The sequence below is a fragment of the Mus pahari genome, chromosome 11 (genome assembly GCF_900095145.1).
Source record: "Mus pahari chromosome 11, PAHARI_EIJ_v1.1, whole genome shotgun sequence".
Classification (NCBI taxonomy): domain Eukaryota; kingdom Metazoa; phylum Chordata; class Mammalia; order Rodentia; family Muridae; genus Mus; species Mus pahari.
In genome coordinates, this window is record NC_034600.1 from 24,188,818 (window position 1) to 24,212,472 (window position 23,655).

Sequence of the window (23,655 nt, forward strand, 5' to 3'; positions counted from 1 at the left end):
TGGGCTCAGGCGCATGCTCCTCCTCTCTATGGACTGTGGGCTCAGGCGCATGCTCCTCCTCTCTATGGACTATGTGCTCAGGCGCATGCTCCTCCTCTCTGTGGACTACGGGCTCAGGCGCATGCTCCTCCTCTCTGTGGACTACGGGCTCAGGCGCATGCTCCTCCTCTCTATGGACTATGGGCTCAGGCGCATGCTCCTCCTCTCTGCGGACTATGGGCTCAGGCGCATGCTCCTCCTCTCTGTGGACTATGGGCTCAGATGAGGTCACGTATTCAGACACTTGTTCTGTTTTTTCTGTTGAAATCAGCTCTAGCCCTTCCATGTCTGGCTCAAACTTTTCTTGGATGTCTGGTGCTGGTCTTGGTGGTCCTGTCTCCAAAGACTCCTTTTCTGCCTCCCATGGCATGGAATGGTTGACAGAAACCAAGCCTTCCCGTTGCACATCCTCAGCTGAGCCTGTCAAGACTGAAGCATCATCCTCTGAACTTTCCTTTTCTTGTGCGTTCTGTTCTAGTTCTTCCTTTGCTCTTTCAAGGACCATGGTTGCTGGGGTGCTCGGTGGCTCTGTTCTGTGGGTCTCTGATTCGTCATCTGGCTGTTGTGGCATCATCTGTGGAAGTCTGAGCTTTTCTTCTTGATCAGCTGTATCATTTCTGGCATTAGAGGGAAATGTGTGTTCTTTTGAAGATGGAACATTGAAATGGGAATCGGCATATGTTTTCTTTTGTTCTTCGTGACTAAACAATGAGGTCGTGGATCCTTTGGAGAGGGCACCTCTCCAGGGTGGAGCAAGCTCTCTTACTTTGTCTTCTTCTGGGCTCTGGGCTAATTTCCTTTGGGAAACTATGTTAGAGCCACTATTGCTCAAATCTGGCTCTAGACTAATGGATGAATCTTTTCCTCTCCTGTAATGTATTTCCTTAATTACATAACCTTTTGGCAACGTCCCATAAAATTGTAGAGGAATTAACTCTTCTTTAACTGAATTGAACATCTTTATTTTGTATTGTACCGTTCCTATGTAGACTGGCTTCAACACTAGTGGTTTGTGCTCTTTGTAGATAGCCCCAGTGATGGGAGGCGTATTTGATGCAGTCGTCTTCCTTCTTGTTTTATCATAAGTGCCAATAGATGACTTTTCTTTCTCAGTATTGAGCACGGGGCTTTCTGAAATTAAAGGACCATCTTCTTGGGTTGTCAAAACATCTGGCGATTCCAGAGAATTCCTTTTTTTGCTGCCTTTCCGACGCAGTGATGGTGAGCCACGCTTGGACTTCTGAGTTCTTTTCCGTGTCCTTTTAACTTCATCCATAATAAAGGAAACACTTCCTGGAGGAGAAGTCAGAGCTGAACCTTCCAAACTACATATTCCCGAGGTCTGACTTTCTCCTGAAGCCCAAGGAGTGGAAGATCTGCTTGAGTTGGTCTCCCAGGTTATCCCGCTGTCTTCCCGTTGAACTGCCACCATGGAAAAGGATGGGTCAGAGACGATACACTCCTGCTTAGTCTTGCCCTCCTCATCCTCATCTGATAACCTATGGTGAGTAATAACAATAATTATATATTGTAGTAATAAAATAAATAGTAATTATTAGAACAAGTAAATGTCAGAAAAAGTAGCAGCAAATGAGTAACATGAACATGATTTTGATTTTGGAGGCAATAAAAAAAAAAGAACAAGTAAATGTATAAAATATAGAAGTCAGTACTCACATCCACCTCAAATATGAGGTGAATATAAAATAAAGTAAAAAAGTTAAAATCCGGATATCAGTGCAATAAGGTATCCCAGGCCAGAATGACTCATTAGCCAGCCTTAAGCCAGAAGGAAAGCTGAAGTTCATTTTCACACCTTCTCTATTCTGGGTTGCCCGCCTGGTCCTCCCATGTTCCCCAGTCACTAAAGCTCCCTTCTCTCACCAGGACCCACATGTGACCCTGGCATCTGTGTTCTTTGTTCCCACAGGGGCCCCTAAACCTAGCTAGGTTTGATGGACCACCCACCCCATCTGCTTCCTATCTGGCCAGGAGCCTGACTCCTGCCTCTTATTGGCCTACTCTCAGCCCCTCCTATTTTCCTTCCATCTGGCTTTCGCAAGCATCCCATTAGCATTCCTCACGGAGACAAATCTCAATAAACTCTTCTTACTTACAAAACAGGAAGTTCCTTCGCTCCAAATTCCTATCTGATTTTATTTCCAAGTACCTGCCTCCCCGACTCCGACAGGATTAACTTCTCTTCTAACTACAGCTGTGTACCCCAGGATGGTATTTGGTTAACTATGGACCACATAAACAGCCATGGTCCTAGGGAATTAGAGTAGAGCTGTGGGCTTCCTTTTGCCTAGTGTCACTCTAGCCATCATGACATCATAGCTAGTGAATTAATGACTTTGTGATGATGCTGAGGAAAACCCCTACTGTATTTCCAGTTGCATAAAAGTATAAGACATACAAGCACATAAAATATTAAATGCCTGATAATGAATGTGCCGTGTTACTAGTTTATGGTACCTATGCTTTAGTTTGGACTGTTAAATGGAATATTAAAAAACAGAAGACCAGCATTTGCTTAGCATGTGGAAAACTGTGGGTTTGATTCCCAGAACCATAGAGTGAGACTGTACGCCTGGCATGGTATTCAGCAGCTGTCTTCTCTGAGCTTCACCTTAGCTGCATCCAACACCATGGGCAGGGTTGACCTCTACCGTCTAGTGTGAGTACATGCTACAATGTTCACAGAAAAATTAGACCACTAACCAATGCATTTCTTAAAGCATGGTCCCATACTTAGTGTACCTCGCTCACTATGGAGTAAATATTTCATGGGTGCAGTTATAACAAAAGAAAGTCACATGTCTCCTCACTTTCACCATAATAATAATTGAATACCTTCTAGAGTTGATGGAAGGATTAGGTAATACATAAACAGAATGCTAAGAAACCACTCCTGGTGTATAGTTGGTGCTCAATAAATGCTATTTGCCATTGGGTTTCCATATAATCCTTGAACTTGATATTAGACTTGTTTTCAGTGGTACATACATTTGGAAGGGCTTGGCCTGCTTCCACGTGCCCTCTGAGATTGGCCTGCTTCCACGTGCCCTCTGAGGTTGGCCTGCTTCCGCATGCCCTCTGAGGCAGCGGGCTCAGGCTGCTCCTGCACGTTCCACCAGACCCAACCTCGGGCTCTGTGGCACTCGCTCTCTCCCCTTCTTTGGGTTTTTTTTCCTTTTCCCCCCCTTTCCTTTTTCTGTTCCTTCCTTTGAACTGCTTCTCCTCCACCATACCCAACCTCTTGTGCCTAGCCACATTCTATCTACCCATCAGGGCATATTTAATATTTCTGCTGTGACTATTCCTGGCTGATTTAAGCAGCCATGTTGTATATTGGCCATTGCTTCATAAACACTAAGCTGGGAGATTAAGACCCCAGGAGTCTTTTCTCCTAGGAATATAACTATAATTTGAGGTAATTTTAAAAATGCTGATTGGCCTATTGTACTCTTTTACAGCAAGAGAAACAAAACTATATAACCATTAAGTGTAAATATTAAAGCAAAGTACTTTTAAAAAAAAAAGAAAAAAGAAAGAAAGACATACAAAATTCAGAGCCCTTATTAGCTTTTTAAGAATCATTAGTCTCTGCTTCAAAGACTGGTTCTAAAGTCTGGAATACTTAAATACACCTGCAGGAGCCTTAAGAAAATACTGCCACCACGCACGCCTCTCTGCCACCAACAACTCTGGTATTACTGTTGGGACAGACTTTGGACTTTGCTACATGTTTGGTTTTAAAGCTCTAGGGAGCTTCAATGTGCACACAGAGTTGTGAAGCCCTTGCCTGAACAAACCTGCCTCTGAAATGTACACAGCACGCTCACAGAGACTTGCTCGCTCTGACCCCTTCCTGGTGCCCTGGACTTAGGGCCAGGACTTCAGGTCTATGGCTGTGCTGGACTACCTCTGCTAAACATCAGCATCCCTGGAAGTCTACTGCAGAGGGTGCAACATCAGCATCCCTGGAAGTCTACTGCAGATGTGCCGAGCCTTTATCTCCTCAGTGCCCAGCACAGTGAGGCATACACCTCTTTCCAGCTATAGTCTGCGAAAAGTAACCAAGTTCTGTAGACAGCTTAGGTGAGAGGGACTGGGAGGAAGAGGGGAGAATTCATGTCTCTCTCTTCCTAGTAACTTGCCTCTTCTTTACTGGTTTTTGGTATTAAGCCACTGAACTTAATTAGGAATCAATTTTGTTCCTAGACTGAATTCCTTTTTTTTTTCCTCCAGACTCTTTTACATATCTAATTAAGGTTATTCCTCAAAATGTTCAACTCATGCTTATTTCTTCTCTTCATGCCATTCACCATAAATAGGGTGGAATTAAAAAATGAAAGTTATACCACAAACATGGGAGTTGGTATTGGGAAGGCCTGTGAGCACAGTAGCATTATAAAAGCAATTAGAAATTCAATTTAGAGTTCGTTGTGGATTGTAAATTCAGTGTACTCAAGCAGAGAGGGTTTCATTACTAGCTAGAATGAGTTCAGGAGTGCTGAACAGAGCACCCAGAAGGTAGTACTAAAGAAACACAGACCTACTGAGGTAGAGCTGCCTAATCAATCTCTTGTGTTTTCACTTAGTATTATTTCCGCACATAATGAACTTTTGTTAAGTATAGATAGTAATATATATATATATATATATATATATATATATATATATATATTCTTTCCTTCCCTAATTATAGAGATCAAACCCAGAGCACTGTTCATCTCAGACAAGGAAGCTACCACAGACCTACGTCTCCAGCACTAGACCTTCCTCAAGAAGTTCAAATCTAATATAGCGGGTTAAATACTGTTAGGGGACAGGGGAAAGGTCCAGTGAGGGCAGAGGGAAAGTTTCAGGAAAGAAAGGTACTTGTATAGGTTGGCAAAAGACCTGGGAGTTTGAGGTGGCTGAGAAGAGGAGAGAGGAGCTATGAGTGTGGTGAAGCTTTATTCCAGAAAAGGGCCACAGAGGGTGGAGACTGCATGTGAACAAGCGGCCAGGCCCACTGAGAGACTAAACTCAGTTACTACAGTGTCTTCTTCAGTGTTCTAGTGCTGTGAAGAGACACCATGGCCAAGGCAGCTCTTACAAAGGGAAATATTTCATTGGGGCTGGCTTACAGTTTCAGAGGATTAGTTCATTATGGTAGGAAGCATGGCAGCGTGCAGGCAGATGTGGTGCTGGAGAAGTAACTACATCCAGATCCATAGGCAGCAGGAAAAGAGAAACAACGTGCTTAGCATGGGCTACCAAACCCTCAGAGCCTGTCCCTCAAACAAGGCCGGACTTCCTCATCTTTTCAAATAGTGCCACTCCCTGGTGACCAAGCTTTCGGATCTGGGAGCCTGTGGGGGCCATTTTTATTCAAACAACCACAAACAGCAATGGAAAACGACTATCTTAGCATGTGGTTAGCCGTAACTCAAAATTCATATTATACTTTATCTAAAGGAGCAAGGAGTTTTGTTCATGAGAGAAGTTGTCAGCAAAGTTCCTAGGATTGTTTCTCATTGCGCAGGACAAGTCTTTGCTTTCAGGGGCCATCTGCTTTTTGCCTAATTAAAGATGCTGGCCATGGAGATCATCTCCTCCTCTCCCACTGCATTCTCAGAAAGGAACTGCCTGGTGTTTCCTAGCTTCCTGTTAGGTAATGGAGTGAGAGGAACCCTTTAGTCAGAGGAGAGAACGGTTCAGGAGGTGGGAGTCAGATCAAGAAAACAGTAGACCCACAATACCAGAAACAAGCCCCGAAGGGCCCTTTCCAGGACCGCCTTCATCTGACTAAGGGAAATTGTTTACTGTGTTTGCTGGGACCATTCTACAAACATTAAGAATCAGTGTCAACTTCATTAAAAACCGTTTCTATTTGACTATGACATCACCGTATCTTCTCTTTTATGTTGTTCATGGGAATTACAGTGACCAACACACAGAAACGAGCATTGGTAGTTTGTGGGGGCCATGTCTAACCTCTAGATACGGTCTTGACAGGGTCTCCCTCCCCTTTGTGGGGTGTTTCAGCTAATGTCATCCCCATGTAGTTGTGGGAGGCTCTTGCTTTCCTGGCATCTGGGACTTTCTGGTTGCTACCCCCATTTCTCCATCCCCCATTGCTACACGCCTCTGTTCAATTTCCTGACCCTCTGTACATCTCCTCCCATACCTGATTCTGCCCCTCTTTTTCCCCTCCCCCTCCTCTCTTCCTCCTAAGTCCCCCCCACCTTCTATTTCCCTTGATTATTTTGTTCCTCCTTCTAAGCAGGACTAAAGCATCCACTCTTTGGTCTTCCTTCCTCTTGAGCTTCATGTGGTCCATGAGTTGTATAGTGGGTATTCCTCACTCTTTGGTTAATATCCACTTATCAGTGAGTACATACCATGTGTATTCTTTTGTTACTGAGTTACCTCACTCAGAATGATATTTTCTAGATCTATTCATTTGACTGAAAATTTCATGAAGTCATTGTTTTTAATAGCTGAGTCATTGTGTAAATGCACCATATTTTCTATATCCATTCCTCTGTTGAGGGACATCTGGGTTCTTTCCAGCTTCTGGCTATAATAAAAAAAAACTGCTATGAACATAGTAGAACATGTGTACTTATTACATGTTGGAGCATCTTCTGGGTCTATGCCCAGGCATGGTAGTACTATGTCCAATTTTCTGAGGAACCACCAGACTGATTTCCAGAGTGGTTGTACCAGCTTGCAATCCCACCAGCAATGAAGGAGTGTTCCTCTTTCTCCACATCCTCACCAGAATCTGCTGTACACCTGAATTTTTGATCTTAGCCATTCTGACTGGTGTGAGGTGGAATCTCAGGGTTGTTTTGATTTGTATTTCCCTGGTGACCAAGGATGTTGAACATTTCTTAAGGTGCTTCTCAGTCATTTGAGTTTCCTCAGTTGAGAATTCTGTTTAGCTCTGTTCCTCATTTTTTGATAGGGTTATTTTTATTGTATACTTCTAACTGTGTTAAAATTTACTTTATTTCTGTATGGTCATATTAAAATGTCTTTGTGTTCATGAAAAGAGATTATGTTCTCCAGCTTTTCAGCAATGCATTTCATGTCAGTCAAATCTGTCCGACTAGTTATGTTACCAAGTTGTTTTTGCCCTTAGTGATATTTTTATCTGCTTATTCTAAAACAAGAGATGTCAGTTTATTTTTTAACTTATGAGTTCTGAAACTGTATTGATAGATTAAAATTAGTTTAGAACATTCATATCATCCTAGAAATTTAACTTTAATCCTAATAAAATATCCCTTTTATGTGGATGTACTGATTTATTTCCTAATCTATCAAAATATTGATAGTAATAAAACTTGCTTTGATTATTAATGTCTGCATCAGATATATTTTGGCTGTTTACATGGTTATCTTGTTGTGTTTTAAATATTATTTATTGTCCTATATACTTAATGTGGTGGTTTGAATGATAATGGCCCTCAGAGATTCATATTTTTAAATACTTTGGATGTTTAGTCCCCGGTTGGTGCAACTGTTTGAGAAGAGTTAGGAGGTGTGGCTTTGTTAGAGGAGGCCTGTCACTGGGGGTGGGCCTTACAGTTTCAGAAGCCCACACCGTTCCCAGTGTGCTCCCTGTCTGCTGCTTCTGTTTCAAGGTATGAGCTCTCAACACTGCTCCGGTGCCATGCCCGCCTGCCTGCTGCCGTGCTCCCAGACACGGTCGCCATAGACTCGCCCTCTGGAACTATGAGCCCCAAATAAACTCTTCTATGAGTTGCCTTGGTCATGGTGCTCTATCACAATAATAGAAAAATAATACTTTTGTGTTAACAATAGGAAAATAAAAAGACACTTCTGTATTGAATGTGCCTCTTACAAAAAATACGCATTTTAAAAATCCATTCTGATAATTCAAATGAAACGCAGATTCATTTAAAGACATTGGAGGCTAAATTTGGCTTACTGTTTGCTATTTGTGCTATCTAGTCTATGATCTTTTTTCTCTCTTTTCCTGCTTTATTTTATATTGAATATTTTTATTAATAAATTTTCCTCTTTTGTAATAGTCTGTAAGTTATACTCTATTTTACTATTCTTATACTGCTGACCCCTACAACATGCATCCTCAACTCATTAATTTTAACATTAATTGGTACTTTCACTTTTTCTTAAACAATAGGAATACCATGAATCACTTTAATTTCAACTTACAGGCCACTGTAATTGCATATTTTCAGTCTGTACATTTTTAAGTCTCACAAGACATAATTACTTTTGCTTTTTAAAACTGTCAATATTTACTTTACTTTACCTACACACTGAACCTTTAATCATGCTTCCTTTGTTCCTGTATTTCCAGTACTCCATCTGGAATCGTCTCTGCCCTCCGTGAAGAAAGCCTCTTGATATTTCCTCTGTTGTGAATCTCCTGGTGACAAATTCATAACTACTTTTTCTTTTTCTTTTTTTTTTTCTTAACTACTTTTTCATTAAAGGTATTTTAATGCCCTTCCTCTTGAAATTTTCTAGATTATTAGGTATTTTATTTCAGTACTTTAAACCATCATTCCATTATCTTCTGTCTTCCATGGTTTCTGTGGATAAACTAGCTGTCAGTCTCATTGTTAACTTTTCTTGTAAGCAATGGGAACTTGTCCCCAACCAGCCGTCTTTGTGGGATTTGATACTCTCTTTCATTTTCAGGAGTTATTTTCATATCCTTAGCTATACTTCACTGCCTTCCATCATTGCTGAGACAGCCACAGCCGCCTTCTCTTTTCAGAGTCTTCTTTGGCTACAATCTCTTTCTTCCCTACTCCTATCCCAAGTCTCCATGCATTACATCATTATTCTCACTCCATGTACTCTGGGTGTCGTCACCCAGGACGCTGATTCCATACTTGGTCATGCCTGAACTGCTTACGAAAATCGTTAAACATATTATTTTGCGCTGCTGCTCTACCGTTAAGCTCTAGAGTTTCCGTTTCTTTGTTTCTAGTCTCTGACAACGTTTTGTCTTATTGTTTCTTTCTGTCACTCGACTCCATAAATAACTTAAACATTACATAAGCACCATTGTACTCCAGAAAGCCCTCCCTTCCTATAGCAGTCTAGCTGTGGCCTGAATCAATATGGCTTTCTGTGGAAGGAGAGCTTAAAAGACTGGGCATGCTCTGCCGTTCCACTCCCAGGGAGCCGATGTGTATTTTCTCTATGTGGCCACTCCCCTATAGGGGAAAGTGTGTTGGTCTCTGAGCGGGGTTGTGTTTGCTGCTACGGCTGTTTTTTCCCTTTTTATTGACAGTTTTATAGATTTATATATTTTAGTCATTTTCACTTTTTGCTACCTGCCCTTAGCCCCTTACCCCTCCTACTGGTAGTCTCCTCAGTGAGCCCCTTGCACTTTCATGCCTTTTTGTCTGCGGATTTACCTGCCCAAGTATGGATAGAAGTTACTCAGTGGAGCAAGGGCAGTGTATCTGTGGATTCACTACTGAAGAAAATAATGTCTCTTCCCCAACTAGCATGAATTGTCCATAGTCTTTCTGGGAGGGGTGGGGGATCACGTGGATCCTTCCCTTATCCATGATAACATATTGATGGGCCCAGTCTTGTTCAAGTCTTGTGGAGATCACCACAGCTTCAGTGAGTTTATGGGTGCAATTCTTTGTCATGTCCAGAGATGTCTCTTATGTTGTCTTATCGCTTCATCCTCAGCTCTTACATTTTTTTCTGTCCCCTCTTCCACAATGTTGTCTGAGCTTTCTGTGTGTGTTATACCTGTCTCAGCTGGGACAGAGAACCCCACCTGTCACTTTTTTTTTTTTTCCCAGTTGTATGTTTCTGTATTAACCACCTCTGGCTACAAGAAGCTTCTCTGATGGAGTCTTATCTCAGCATTAGTCTATGAATATAAATATGAGTATTTAGAAGGCACATTAAATGCACTACTGTTTATCAGTATAATAGCTGTAGGCTCATCTCTAGGGCCTATGACCTCCCAAACCAAAAGCTCTTGACCAGGCTTACAGAACCAAGCCAAGTTCTCTCCATGAAACAGCCCCCAAATCCTATTGGAAAGCAGTTGTTTATGTCCATAACAGTTATTCCATTGAACTATCATTTCTTGATAGTTCATTACTGTCTCATAAGGTACATAGCTAAGTAAAACTGTTGGTGGCTTTTTGCCTTTACCCTACATAGACACTTCTAAGACCATGTAGCCTAGTTGTTATGGATGAAGTTTTCAACTCACCTCCAGCTTGATCTATGATCAGAACCAAAGTATGGGATAGGTTTAGCAATGGAAGTATGACCATCAAGATCTAGTGGTCAACCAAGAGTAATGGCAATATCCTGTATTGGGTTTTTTTTGGGGGGGGAGGGGAGGCTCTCTTACTCAACAACCCATAGGAAAATATCTCACACCTGAATCAGGGATTTTGTTTAATAATCCAAGGCTTCTGGGAGGAACATTATCCATCTTGGAGAGCATATCCACTCAAATTCCTTTTTATTATATTTTTAATAAGATTATGAAATAGTAAGTTTCTCTATGGTTTCTTCATATACCCTGAGTTTCAGTTACCCTCCTCTTCCCTGTCCTCCCAGTTCCCTCCCTGTTTTGAACTTTTTAACTCAGCATTTCTCTTCCATCTCCATGGCCAATGTGTTCTACCACCAGCAACCCCTTCCTCTAATGGTCGCACTATCATTCTGGATTTTTCTGCTGGGTATATTCTTGAATCTCACTGTTTTGTAAGTGATAATAACTTAAATCAGATGAATTTCACTAAAGGTACAAAAAAAACCCAACTTATTACATTCTAAAATGATCAGGTCTGGTACAGAAAGATCTCTCAAGCCTATTCAGCTTTTGATTGCTCTTCTTTTTATGTTCATATACATAAAAAACAGTATTTATTTTATAACAGAGGAAACAAGAGAGTGGGAATACTTATAGTCATCGTTAAGTCTTAAAGAGGGAAGCGTACCAGAGCACAGACGCCAACACAGTGATCTTTCCCTTGTGATCTCTGTTTTGTCTTAAGTTGGTGCTCTCCACTCATTCCCTAAAGCGCCATAGTTGGAAACAACTGAAACAGAGCCTCGAGGGACTTCCATCGAGCTGAGACGTGTGACTGCTATGCTTTCTTCCTATTGGCTTACCGTCTAGAAACGCGTAGTCCCTTCCTCTGATAAGCAGTTAGGGTTGCATTAATGTTCTCTGCTGGAATATAATTATGAACAATACATTGCGTTTTCATGATGCCTTTTACTTGTACATAGCCACCATGTGCCAACAGGACTACATCAAGCAAAGGAGGGCATTGGGCAATTTTTTCCCAACTAAGCCTTTTAAATACATTAAGTATATATTTTAATAGCATAACAATGGGAAAGTCACATACGATCCTTATGCTACAAACTTTGAAAATTATATGTTGAAGCATAGAATGCCAATCACAATGCCTGCAACATTATAATAAAAGTTGTTAATATTTTATGCATCCATCTCGTTTTTAAAAAAATAGAGAATTCTTAAAATAATCAGCGATTTTTTTTTTTTTATAGTTCCCATTTTATCAAGAATTTGACATCTTCCCAGGTGTGGTAGAACAGTTCTCTAATCCCAACACTAACTGGGAAGGCAGAGCAGGCGGATCTCTGTGCGTTTGAGGCCATCCTGATCTACACAGTAAGTTCCAGGACAGCCAGAGCTATGTAGAAAAATCTTATCTCAAAACAAAAATCATAAAGTAGAACTTAATATCTATATTGGTAGCAGAAAAATTAACATTTATAAACAAAAGAAATGTAAAAATTTAAGTTTAAAATTAGATTATTAGCCCATTAAGGATATAAGAAAATATGAAAAAGTAAACATAAAAACAGACACAAGAGAACATTATGAATGAATGAATGAATGAATGAATGAGTGAAGAAATTACTCCATGAGAAAAAGCTCTTACAGATGTCCCAAAGGTTATTCAAGCCTGTTGTCAGTAGAAAAGCTTTTAGTCATATCCCAAAGGCCACACAATCTTATTGTGAGTGCAAAGAACAAATACCTCATTTTTTTGGTGACCAGGTACTTCTGACGCCTGTGAACCAGAGCCTTGTGCCACTTGACACCAGGTCACTATGCCTTCTCAAGCTGTGAAGCCCATATGGAGTCTCACTCCTCACTCTACGGCTTGCATCTTTCTCTTCACTTGCAATGGTGCACCTCCATACAGATTACTGTTTCTGTCTTTGGAGACCAGCTCCTTTGGCAGCTTCTGGGATCTGGATGTTATTGTCTCGGATGGCATTTGTCATCCCACATCCAAGCCCTGAGCTCCTCTCTAGCACTGCAGACTTGCTGTGAGTAGACAAAATGTCATTTAGCAACTGTTGTCTATGGTTATTTGTTTATTTGTGCGTGTGTCTGTGTGTATGTATTACAGTGTGCACGCAGAAGTCAGATGACAACTTGCAAGTGAAGGTTCTCTTCCTCTATCACATGGGCTCCAGGGACTTAACCCAGGTCAGGTCACCATGTGTGGTAGCAAGCACCTTTTACCTACTGAGTCATCTCACTGGCTCCTTGCAATATTTCCTCAGTGTTCTTTTATAAATCTTCCTAGATAGTCAACTTTATTTTCAGAGGAACAATTTTTTTTTTTTTTAACCGTTGGGCCCACATTTCAACAGCTTAACTGAAGTTTAATTAATTATATTCTAACAACACAAATACAACCGGTATAAGAAAGGTTCAGGGACAAACTCAAATGACCCTGCCTATAACCCAGCTTAGAGGCTGGAGAGGTGGGCCACAGGTTGAGATGCAAAGGACCTGAGTTTGGATTCCAAGCACTCACATCCATGGGCTGATAACCACTCTAACTCCGCCTCCAGGGGATCTGACACCTTCTTCTGACCTCTGCATGCACTGCACTCATGTCCATCAATCCATGTGCTTTTAAAAGATAAAAACTAAAAATACGTCTTTAAAACAAATACAACTAAGCTGGGCGTGGTGGCACACACCTTTAATCCCAGCACTTGGGAGGCAGAGACAGGCAGATTTCTAAGTTCGAGGCCAGCCTGGTCTACAAAGTGAGTTCCAGGACAGCCAGGGCTATACAGAGAAACTCTGTCTTGAAAAAACAAAACCAAAAAAAAAAAAAAAAACTTCAAATAATTAGTGTTAGTAAAGGGTAGTCTGCTCCATGGAGTGATTGGCTTGCTTGACCGTCAGTCTTTTCTATAGGGAAAATGGAAAACTCTGGGAGCTTCCATTGGTCTAGTTACAGTGACTTAGAAAAGTTTCTCTTTTTACTGCTAGTTTGCATTCATTGGCGTTGACCCCTCTTCAGTGCCTGTTACATGTGTAACTTTAAGACTTCAGTGGCTTCCAGCTGACTCCAGATAGGTGGAGAGCAATTCATTCAACAAGTCTTTATTAAATCAGATTATATACTACTACAATTTGAAGCATTGTTTGATAGCAAGATTGCTGTTCAATGCAAATTCTTTAAAAGTTCTTGAGATTTCACTTAGAATTAACCAATTTTGGCTGAGCTTCAGATTTGTAGAAGAAACATAAATTAGCTGCACCGTGGTTCTATCTTCTGAAACTTAGGATGTGTCTGGATGAAGCTCCTAGAGGCGGCTCCATAGTAAAGCAAGCTGGACATTTGCCTAAGCCTTCATCTCTACAAGAATGTCACTAGACACAACAACATCCTAGCCGAGCTGGAGAACAGTTTCCTGCTCCATCTGTACAATAGTATAGGAATAAAATGTGTGATGTCAAGATTTACATATTCTTAGTGCTTTAAAAGGAGCATTTTATCTGTAAAATATCTTAAAATGCATGATAGCAAGTTACTGCGAATAGTCAGTCTGGACACTGATTTCTTACTCCTTTTCGTGTAGAAAGACATTGGTTAGTGTGACTTGCCTGCCTAACTTCTCACTCTTCCCTAGCTGACTGTGCTGTGGCTTAGATGAGAAAGGCCTTCCGTTCTCTGTGGCTGGATGCACACATCTGTCTAGCTCGAAATCTGGGTTTTGGAAAGCCCATTACCTTCCTAGACACCCATGCCATGCTACCTGATATCAGCCTTGTTGGTTAACAAAGGAGACATACATATGTTTATCTACCAGTCCTTAGATTTACCTACCAATTGTTTGAGAACTTGGAGAAGGAGAGTCCTGCTTTGTACTTCGTCTTGCCAAGCCCCAGTGCAAGTAACAGTAGCTGGTAGGACCCGAGGGCCGCTCTCTGGCAGGAAGAACAGCAGTGACACGTAATCCAGATGCTTGTGAGTGCGCACCACAAACTGATGTGTTCAAGTGACCAGGAGAAGCCCACCCATCAGTACCAGCCATACCCTGCTCTTCTGCAGGCTTCCTCCAGAGAGCCACACAACTGCATCGTGCACAAGCTTTAAAAACCAGAATTGTGGTGGCTGTCATCATTCTTCAGAAGCAACACAGATTTTTTCAAGGTGTATTATCTGTGATCAATGATGAATAATGTAGATCCTGAAAGGTAGCTGGTAGGTTGGAAAGACTAGGCTTGGCAGCTTGAATTTGATGATGGGGTGGGGGTGGAGGTTAAATTTGGCATTCTTAAAGGAAACACATTAGGTCATTTTATCCTCAGAACTTCATGGCCAGGTGGTAACACAAACACAGAAATCTGGAATTTACTTCTCTGGGCACTTGCCAAGTATTTGGTTTTCAGTAACAATAAATAAATAATACTTGTGTATTACTTAGTGGTTTTTCAAAATTCGTTTATATATAAAATCTCCTTTTATCTATAAATTCACTCTCCTGGCTAGTTGTGCATGAACCTGACACAAGCTAAAGCCATCAGAGAGGAGATAACCTCAGTTGAGAAAATGCATAGTCTAGCAAGCCTATAGATCATTTTCTTAACCAGTGATTGATGTGGGAGGGCCAGCTCTTTGTAGGTGGAAACATTCCTGGGCTGGTGGGCCTGGGCACTGTAAGAAAGCAGACTGTTCAAGCTATGAAAAGCAAGCCAGTAAGCAGCACTCTTCCATGGCCTCCATCTGCATCACTCCTGCCTCCAGGGTCCTGCTCTCTTTGAGTGCTGTCCTGACTCTCTTGAGTAATGATCAAGAATATGCAAATATAAGCTAAACAAACCTTTTCTTCTGCAAGTTGCTTTTGGTCACAGTGTTTTGTCACCGCCATGGAAATCCTAACTCAGAATGGATCACCATCCATTTTCTTCAACAAACTTTAGCACCTACTGTTGCGAGTCGCTTTTGCTATCCCACCTTAACTCCAGGTACTGTCCACGCTACCAGCCCCCACTTAGAGAGTATTGGATCTGCAGATGAAAAACACAGACATACACGGTTGTTCAATTTCAGCTTGCCTTTTTGGCACAATTGTTGGGCGCTCTTTATCTCCCACCTGGAGAAGTGTGTCCTTATCAATACTAGACTCATGTCTAGTCCGTGCGAGCCAGCTCTCCTGTTGTTTAACTTTAAGATGTTAAGTGCTAAGAAGACAACTTAGTGTGGTGGGATGGGAGAAAGTAGCTCTGAGTCAGAGAACTGTGATATATGAGACCAAGGAAGACTTCACAGCTAAAGAGATATCTGAACAGAGCTACAAAAGAACAGCGAGATTAAACATGAAGAACAGAGCAAAGACAACCAAGGGACAGAAATGGGACTGGACTCACCATAGGTAATAAAGGGCAAAACTGGGAGTTAGTTGGAGCAGAACAGAAAATGTAAGGTGAGGCAGACTTATAGATGAGATCCAACACAGCAGAACCTGAGGGAGGCTGAATGTTACTGTGTCTGAGAAGTAAGGCCGACCACCAGCCCTGTCATCTTCCAATGAGTCAGAGATAAACAGCTACTCACTCTGGTGTAGTTGGGGGACTCAGTCACCATTAAACATCTTACCCCAACTCTGAACCCATCTCTGTACTCTTGGCATATAGAACACTTTTAGGCCTAGGAACATAAATATACTTTTAAGTGTACAACCAAAGACATTCTTACTATAAGTAATTTAACAACTAGACAGACTTTTTCTTAATTGCCACCATTTTAACCTCTGTCCTGTGCCACAGATAGCTTAATTAATAAATGACACTTTGCAAACTTAAAAAAAGCAAGCTTAAAAGTGGAGCCTAGAAAAACACATCATAGAAAATTTCTTTTTGGGTTCTAATAAAAAAAAAACTTCCATTGTGCAAACTCATGGAAACAGAAAGCAGAGTCATATAGTTCCTTTCTTCCTAGAATGTGGCAGCTAACACAGAGCTGTGACTGCAAACCCACCCTTGCAGTCCAGTGTGACTCCACCTGTGACAAAACAAAGGCACTTTCCTTGGAAGGGAACAAAGGATATTCATGATGGGCTGAAACAAACATTCCAGGAAGTAAACAACTCGAAGGCTTCAGGAAGTCCCTGAAACTGACCAGATTCACTAGGCTTTTCCTTCCCCACATATATATAAGCAGTAAAACCTGCTGAGAGATACTCCCAGAGACAGAGACCAGCCATGCTGCCCGAAAAGGCTGCTTCTACCTGTTGAGCTGCCTACGGGCAGTGCACTATGCACCAGGTTTCCAGCTTTCATGAGCTGACATCCTTTCTGAAGTGGACTTTTGGTGATGTTGCTGTCTGAATCATTTCTGCTCCTGTAAGACCCTTTACCCATGTTCCTGGAACTAACCTTGATAAAATACATGGGGTCACCACGTTGGATGTCAGTGTCATTCTCATTTGTCCTGCTGTCAGTTCCCTTTCTGGGGTGTGAAGACATTTGTTTGTATCCTCCTGGGAACAGTGTCACACAACAGGCAAAGGTACCTGTTGTGTGACACTGATGTGGTACACAATCGGCAATTTTTATTTTTTACCTTTGAGCTCCTATGGGACAATATATAGGTGTGAGAAGAGAGGTACAGAACATAAGTAGAGAATATAAAAATGGGTGTAGGATTTTAAAAGGAAAAATTAGATTCCCAGGAGGACCAGGCTGCAGGCAGTCAGAAACAATTCAGGTAAAAGGAACAACATGCTCTGAAGAGAGAAAGTGTGAAATACAAAATGAGCCTGGTATGCTGTGGGCCCCTCCACAAACAGTCTGTATTCATCCTGAAAGTTGTAGCTCTGGGATAGAAGTGTTAGCACTATACAGATGCTTGCAGATGCTATTCCAAGCTGCAAGCAGACTGGAAAGTCCTATCTATCCCCCTGGCCATCCCAAGGGTTTATGGGGGCTACTTTGTAACAACCTAGAGCTCCTGATCCATCAGACTTCTAAGATGCATGGGTATCTTGCCATAGAAAGCACTTTTGGGGTGCTATGAAGATGGCTCAGTTGGCAAAATGCTTGCCATACAACTGTGAGGACCCAAGTCTGACCTCCCCAAACTAGGAATGGCAATGTGCACCTGTGGTCCCAGTGCTGGGATGCAGAGACAACGGGACCCCAGGGCTTGCCAACTAGCTACTCGAATAGGAATCAGTGAGCTCTGGGCGCACAGAGAGACCCTGTCTCAAGTAACAAGATGGAGAATGCACGAGACAAGATGCACTGAGGAACACACTAGACGTTGTCCTCTGGCCGCCACACCTATGCCCACACCTATACCCACACTCACACCCAAATACACTCTTTAACTGACACACATATATACACATTTACTTTTAACCATATAAGTAAATAAAGAACATCTTATTGTAAAGATGTATTATCTATAGAGCTGTGATTGTAGGTCAGGGCTAGAGTGTGTGTTTACCATGCACAAGGCCCTGAGTTCAATCATTAGTTTGTGCATATTCTCTCTCTCTCTCTCTCTCTCTCTCTCTCTCTCTCTCTCTCTCTCTCTCTCTAACATAGACAAAGTCTCTTTTAATTACCTCTACCCCATCTTTGCTTCATTACTAGAGACGAACTTCTCAGCTGTTCAATCAAGTAACTTTAAAAAAAAACTGTAATTAAAACTCTCTAAAAAGCATGAATTATGAACTTTAATTCATCTAAAAAAAAAACATAAAACCAGATGAACAAGTGACCCGTTTAAAAGTATTAAGTTTCATAATAGTGGCTTGCTTCTTTTTCCCCCTAGCCAAAATTCTGTAGGGATAGTTGAGGCTAGCCTCTAACTCACAGTGCTCCTACCTCAGTCTCCTGAGTACTGAATTTGCAGGTGTGAGCACTCTGACTCAGCTGTAGTCTCGTTAGTACAAGTAGGAGATATTTAGTTTACAGTGGTAGTGACCTACACTGAACTTTAAAACTGTGTGAATCACATATGCATCCAGAGTTAAAAAGAGCATTAGAAATCAATATATAAAATACTCAAGGAGTTTCTATTCAAAGGCTGGCCATGGGCTATGTACGTGACTCAACCACATTTATTGCAAAGAAATACTGGCTCTTCTGGTGAAAAGTCTTGCCCATTGTCTTACTTGGGGTTTACTGCTGTGAAGAGACACTATAACCAAGGCAACTCTTATAAAGGAAAACATTTAATTGGGGCTGGCTTACAGTTTCAGAGATTCAGTCCATTATCCTCATGGCACAGCACAGCATGGTGACAGGCATGGCATCGTCCAGGCAAACACGGGCTAAAGGAGCTGAGAGTTCTACAGTTTGATCCAAAGGCAGCCAAGAGGAGACTGGATTTTTTTTCCACACTGGGCATAGCTTGAGCTTTTAAGACCTGAAAGCCCACCTCCATGGTGACACACTTCATCTAACGAGGCCACACCTACTCCAACAAGGCCACAGCTCCTAACAGTGCCACTCCCTATGGCCAAACATTCAAACACATTAATCTGTTGGGGCCATATCTACTCAAACCACCACATCCATCCCTGGGTACAGTGGAACACATCCGTAATCTCAGTATTCAGGAGGAGTCTGAGTTTGTGGCCAGTCTGAGCCACACAGTGGGCATATGGCAATTCTGTCTCAAAAACCAAGGGCTATGGATATAGCTCAGTGGTGGAGAATTTTTTAGCATGCACAGGGGTCTGGATTTGATCTTTAGCACTAACAAACAAACAAACAAAAGCTTTTTCACTATTATTGAAAACTAAAAGATCAAGAAGGTGCCAGCCACAGAGCCCGGGGGGTGGGGGTGGGGGTTGGTATCCACGCCAGAAATCCTGGTTTCTCTGGAAGCCAAAGTCAGAGCAATGCAAATTCAGGACCAATCTAGACAACTTCTGAGACCTATTTCCCAATAAAATACAAACAGGAGGGGTTGTAGGGAAGGAAGAAATTATCTAAATATAGCATTCATTCGTATGTAGCTTGCTGATAGCACATTTGCCTGACATGCACAAACGCTTAGGATTGATCCCCGCAGTGGAGAAACCAACAACCAAAACATCACAAAGCACAGGGCTGGTTCACAGCTCAGTAATCTCTCCAGCCTAAAACATGGGCAAGTCAGTGATCTGTGGTCTTGGGAGCTGGGGGCTCCCAGCAGTGGCGTTCCGGGACTGGAGAGGACAGCTCTCGCTGTAGGAAGCTGTTGGTGTGCTCAGAGGCATTAGTGTCAGCTGGCCCCTGCCTGCCGGACGCCAGCAGGACCCCAAGTCCAACTGCAACATCAGAAATATCTCCAGATCTATACTGGCTGAGAACCCCTAACTCAGACCTAAGAATGAAAAAGGGAAAACTAGCAGGTGAAGATGGACACACAAAACAATGGAAACTAAGAAAGTCTGAGGAGTTAAGCGCAGGCTGAACGGTTTAGCCGGGGATTCTTCAACAACTGCTCAGAGTATTGGCTCAGAGCAGAAACTGCTCCCAAGGCCTGCTGGGAAATGCCTAAGAGTGGTTACTAAGAGACAGAGAGAGCTTCATCTGAGTAGAGTATGTCAGGCTAGGAACTTTTTACATCAATCACAGAGCCAGGATAGACTGCTTGGCTGCTCTACTTCTTTAAGCCTACAATTTGTGACTGAAATATGAAAGATAATTCGTCCAAAAACCTGGTGAGCTTTCCATGGTGGCCCTCCAGTAATTTTGCTTGCTAAATTTGCAACAAAGAACCCACACACCGTGGCCTTGAAAACACTACTATTAATAATACCCTTAAAAATGAATAAAACCTGGTTCAGCTATCAGATGTTCTGCCAGTTAGACTCAGTTGTCAGTTTGATCGGATCTGGAGCTATCAAAGAGACATGCCTTTAGGGCAGTCTGTGGGGGGCTCCTGGGAGGAAGGCCTTCCCTCAGAGTTAGTAGCAGAAGTCCAGATACAAAGAGGTCTAAGCAGAAGCAGGGACCCTTTTGTCAGCCTTCTCTCTTGCTGCTGTGGTTGTCATCACAACACCCTCCCTCCAGTGAAATGAAGATGGACTCTCCTTGATTACTGGGGGAGTTACCCAGGATACAGCAGGCCTCCAGCACCAGAATAAGACCGCTAAAGCCTCCAGCTTTGTGCACTGAAGCAGCTCCTTTCCTCTCTAGCACATAGCTAGCCATTCCTGAATTACCCAGAACATGTCAGGTAAGCCACCCTAACAAACCCCTCTCCGATGTGGAGCACTGGAACCTGGGCGATGTCTCTCTGAAGAACACGGTTTCTTGACCACTAAACTTCAGTCACGCTCTTCAACGCTCCCAGCAATTTCCTAGTTATTTTACATTCTTACCATTTTTAAATGGTGATGGCCTTGGGGTCAATCTCTGCCTTTAAGCTTGTTGCAGGAGCGCCTGAGTCTTAAGGAAACAGGTTAGTAGAGCTGCCAAATGGGAAGGCAAGCCTCGGAAGGCCCAGCTTAGGGTCCCACCAGCAGGCTGAGAGCCCACCATGGGAGAAAGAGAAAACACACAGGAGCCTTCTTGCATAAAACATGGCAGACTGCAAAGCAGAGCTCTGAGTCTCTAAAATTCCAGAGGGAAACAAGAAACAGATTAAAGTCTGGCTGGCTATTGGTACACCAGGAAGTAACTTGCGAGTGGGTTGTACAGCTTAAAAGTCTGTAACTTGGTTTTGTGAAGATCGATGTTGAGATAAGATAAATGGGATTACTGTAAACTCTATAGTCCCCAAATCAGCTATATGAGACATTAAGCTTTGTATCTCTGAAGTAGTTCTAGAAATTAAATTGAAATTTCCAGAATATCTCTTCTTCAACACCCATAAAAGAAACTTATAAAACCCCAATTTAAAAAATAATCCGTATTTCATCCACTTTTTAAAAAGCCTAACACAGACGCTGTCTATGGGTTTCCTGCTGACCTCCAGATAATTGTGGGTGTTTTCTTGATCCTACACTGAACTTGAAACCGGTGGTCTACCCAGCTGCCAGATGCAACACAAGAGATCGTCAACAAGCTCTTCTCACTCATCAGGGAGTCAGAGTGGGGATGTGAATAAGACCCAGGACACTGTGAGTGATTTCATAGAGAACATCCTCGAAGAATGAAGTTTGATCTACCATACGCCATGACGAAACCTGGCCACTACCTTTCTGAACATTTAGACTGCATTCACATTATGAGAAAGGTTGCTGTGAGGCAAGGGGGTGGGGCATGTTGACCCTGACTCTACTCCCAGCATTTAGGGTGGCTATGGCAGGAGGATCACAAGTTTGGCCTAGCCTGGTCTACACAGCGAGATCTTGTTTTTAAGAACACAAAAATCCTTTCAGATACGACTATCTACATGTTCATTTTCTTAGAATAATGAATGCCTTAGGAAATAGAGTTTAAAGTCAAAATTATGTTTCCGGCTCCTCGGACCTATTTTCCAAGTTTCCTCTCTAGAGAGCATTTCTATCTGTAGTGTGAGGAGGAGCCACGTGTTTTTCCCACTCCCTTGTCAACACTTCTACCCTGAGTCCTGTCCTGATAGCTGGTTTTAGACAATCAGCATCCGACCAAGTTGGCTGCTACAGAGCTCATTGCTTTCGTGGTGAACTACAATGCCCGAGGTTTCCAGGACCCTGGTGCCGGCAGTGCTGCCTTAGTAACCCCACCCCTGGTGCTGGCAGTGCTGCCTTAGTAACCCCACCCCTGGTGCCTGCAGTGCTGCCTTAGTAACCCTACTCTTGGTGCTGGCAGTGCTGCCTTAGCAACCCCACCCCGTGTGTGCTGAGGCTATTTTGTATATGATGCTCATATTTGCCTGTGTCTTGTGAGGGAAACTTCCTTGTCTCTTTAGCTTCATGGATACCACTCCATGGGCTAGAAATAGCATGCGGCGGTAAGAAATAGGATCTTTCACTTCCAAAAGGCTCAGGCTTGTGTCATGGCTTCACTGCTTACAGCTGTGTGCAGTCTGAATGTGTCCCAAAATTTCAAGACAATTAAATCAGCAATTGACCATATGGAGAGGGTTAAGGTAATTAGGTCCTGGGAACGGAGTCCTCATAACCAGGGGTCAGAGACCTTGATGGGGGGCTTTTTGCTCCTTCCATCATGTATGGACTCTGCAAGAAGGGGCAGTCTCTCTCTCTCTCACCCTCACCACAACTGTGGCCCTTGGCTTCCCAGAACTGTGGACAATAAGGTCCTGCTGACTACACATTCTGCATTCTTGGGTACAGTCTCAGGTGTTTTGTTATAGCAGGGCAAGCAGACTAAGATTTTGTGCAAATGAAGGTTAATATTTCGCCTTCCTGTCCTGGGCTTGCAGGTTAAACAGGAGTGCACTTATTTCACAGTAAGAATAAAATGCCCCAACTTTATATGACCCAGCACAGGGGAATGCCAGGGCCAAGAAGTGGGAGTGGGTGGATAGGGGAGCAGGGGCAGGGGGAGGATATAGGGAACTTTCGGGATAGCATTTGAAATGTAAATAAAGAAAATATCTAATAAAAAAATTTTAAAAAGAAAAAGAAAAAAAATAAAATGCCCCAGTCTCAGACTCTCAGTGCTTTGACTTACATTATCTGTGATGCGGAGGCAGTGAGTATGCAGTGTAAACCATACTTCATGTTTTTTATCTCTTCCTGCTTTCAGATTGCTGTCCTAACATAAAATTCTTTTTTCTTTATACTATTTATCATTGACTTAATTTGTATTCATTTGTACTCAAATAAAAGTAGCATTGCTCATTAATAGGGCAAAGGGATGTTTCCTTTTGTAACACATTTTAAAAATATTTTCCAATGCCAGTATACAAGTTTGCATTTTTACCAGTAGCATATGAGAAGGCTTACTCCTCCATACACTTGCAAGCAGTTGATACTACAAATAACCACCCCCCTATATACACAAACATTTTTTGAAGTTTATCTTCCAGTCATTTACTAATGATACCAAATTCTGTTTAAAATTTATATCTACAGCTCACATATTTTAAATAATTGATTTATCCTATACACTCTCTTTCGTAAACTCTGTAAAGATTATTAGAAAAATTTTGTCTCGGTTGTTTGGTTTTCTTATTTACTTTTGATACTATTTTTTGTATATATATTCTTGATAAAAGTTCCTTGTCACAAGAAACTATTCCACATTCTGACTTATTTCTTGAAGAAAAGGATTTTAGTTTTGTTAAAATCTCTCTTGATGTGAGATTTCATTTGTTGTCCTCATCTTCTTCTTCTTCTTCTTCTTCTTCTTCTTCTTCTTCTTCTTCTTCTTCTTCTTCTTCTTCT

The 23,655-nt window shown here is 42.1% G+C and overlaps 1 protein-coding gene across 1 annotated transcript in view; it reads right to left on the bottom strand.

The window, feature by feature from the left end:
• Cmya5 (cardiomyopathy associated 5) overlaps nt 1-23,655 on the bottom strand; it is a 101,961-nt gene that overhangs the window by 58,400 nt on the left and 19,906 nt on the right. The window contains exon 2 of the mRNA XM_029544179.1: nt 2-1,538. Coding sequence (XP_029400039.1) covers nt 2-1,538 — 1,537 coding nt within the window. The remainder of the gene's footprint in view (nt 1; nt 1,539-23,655) is intronic.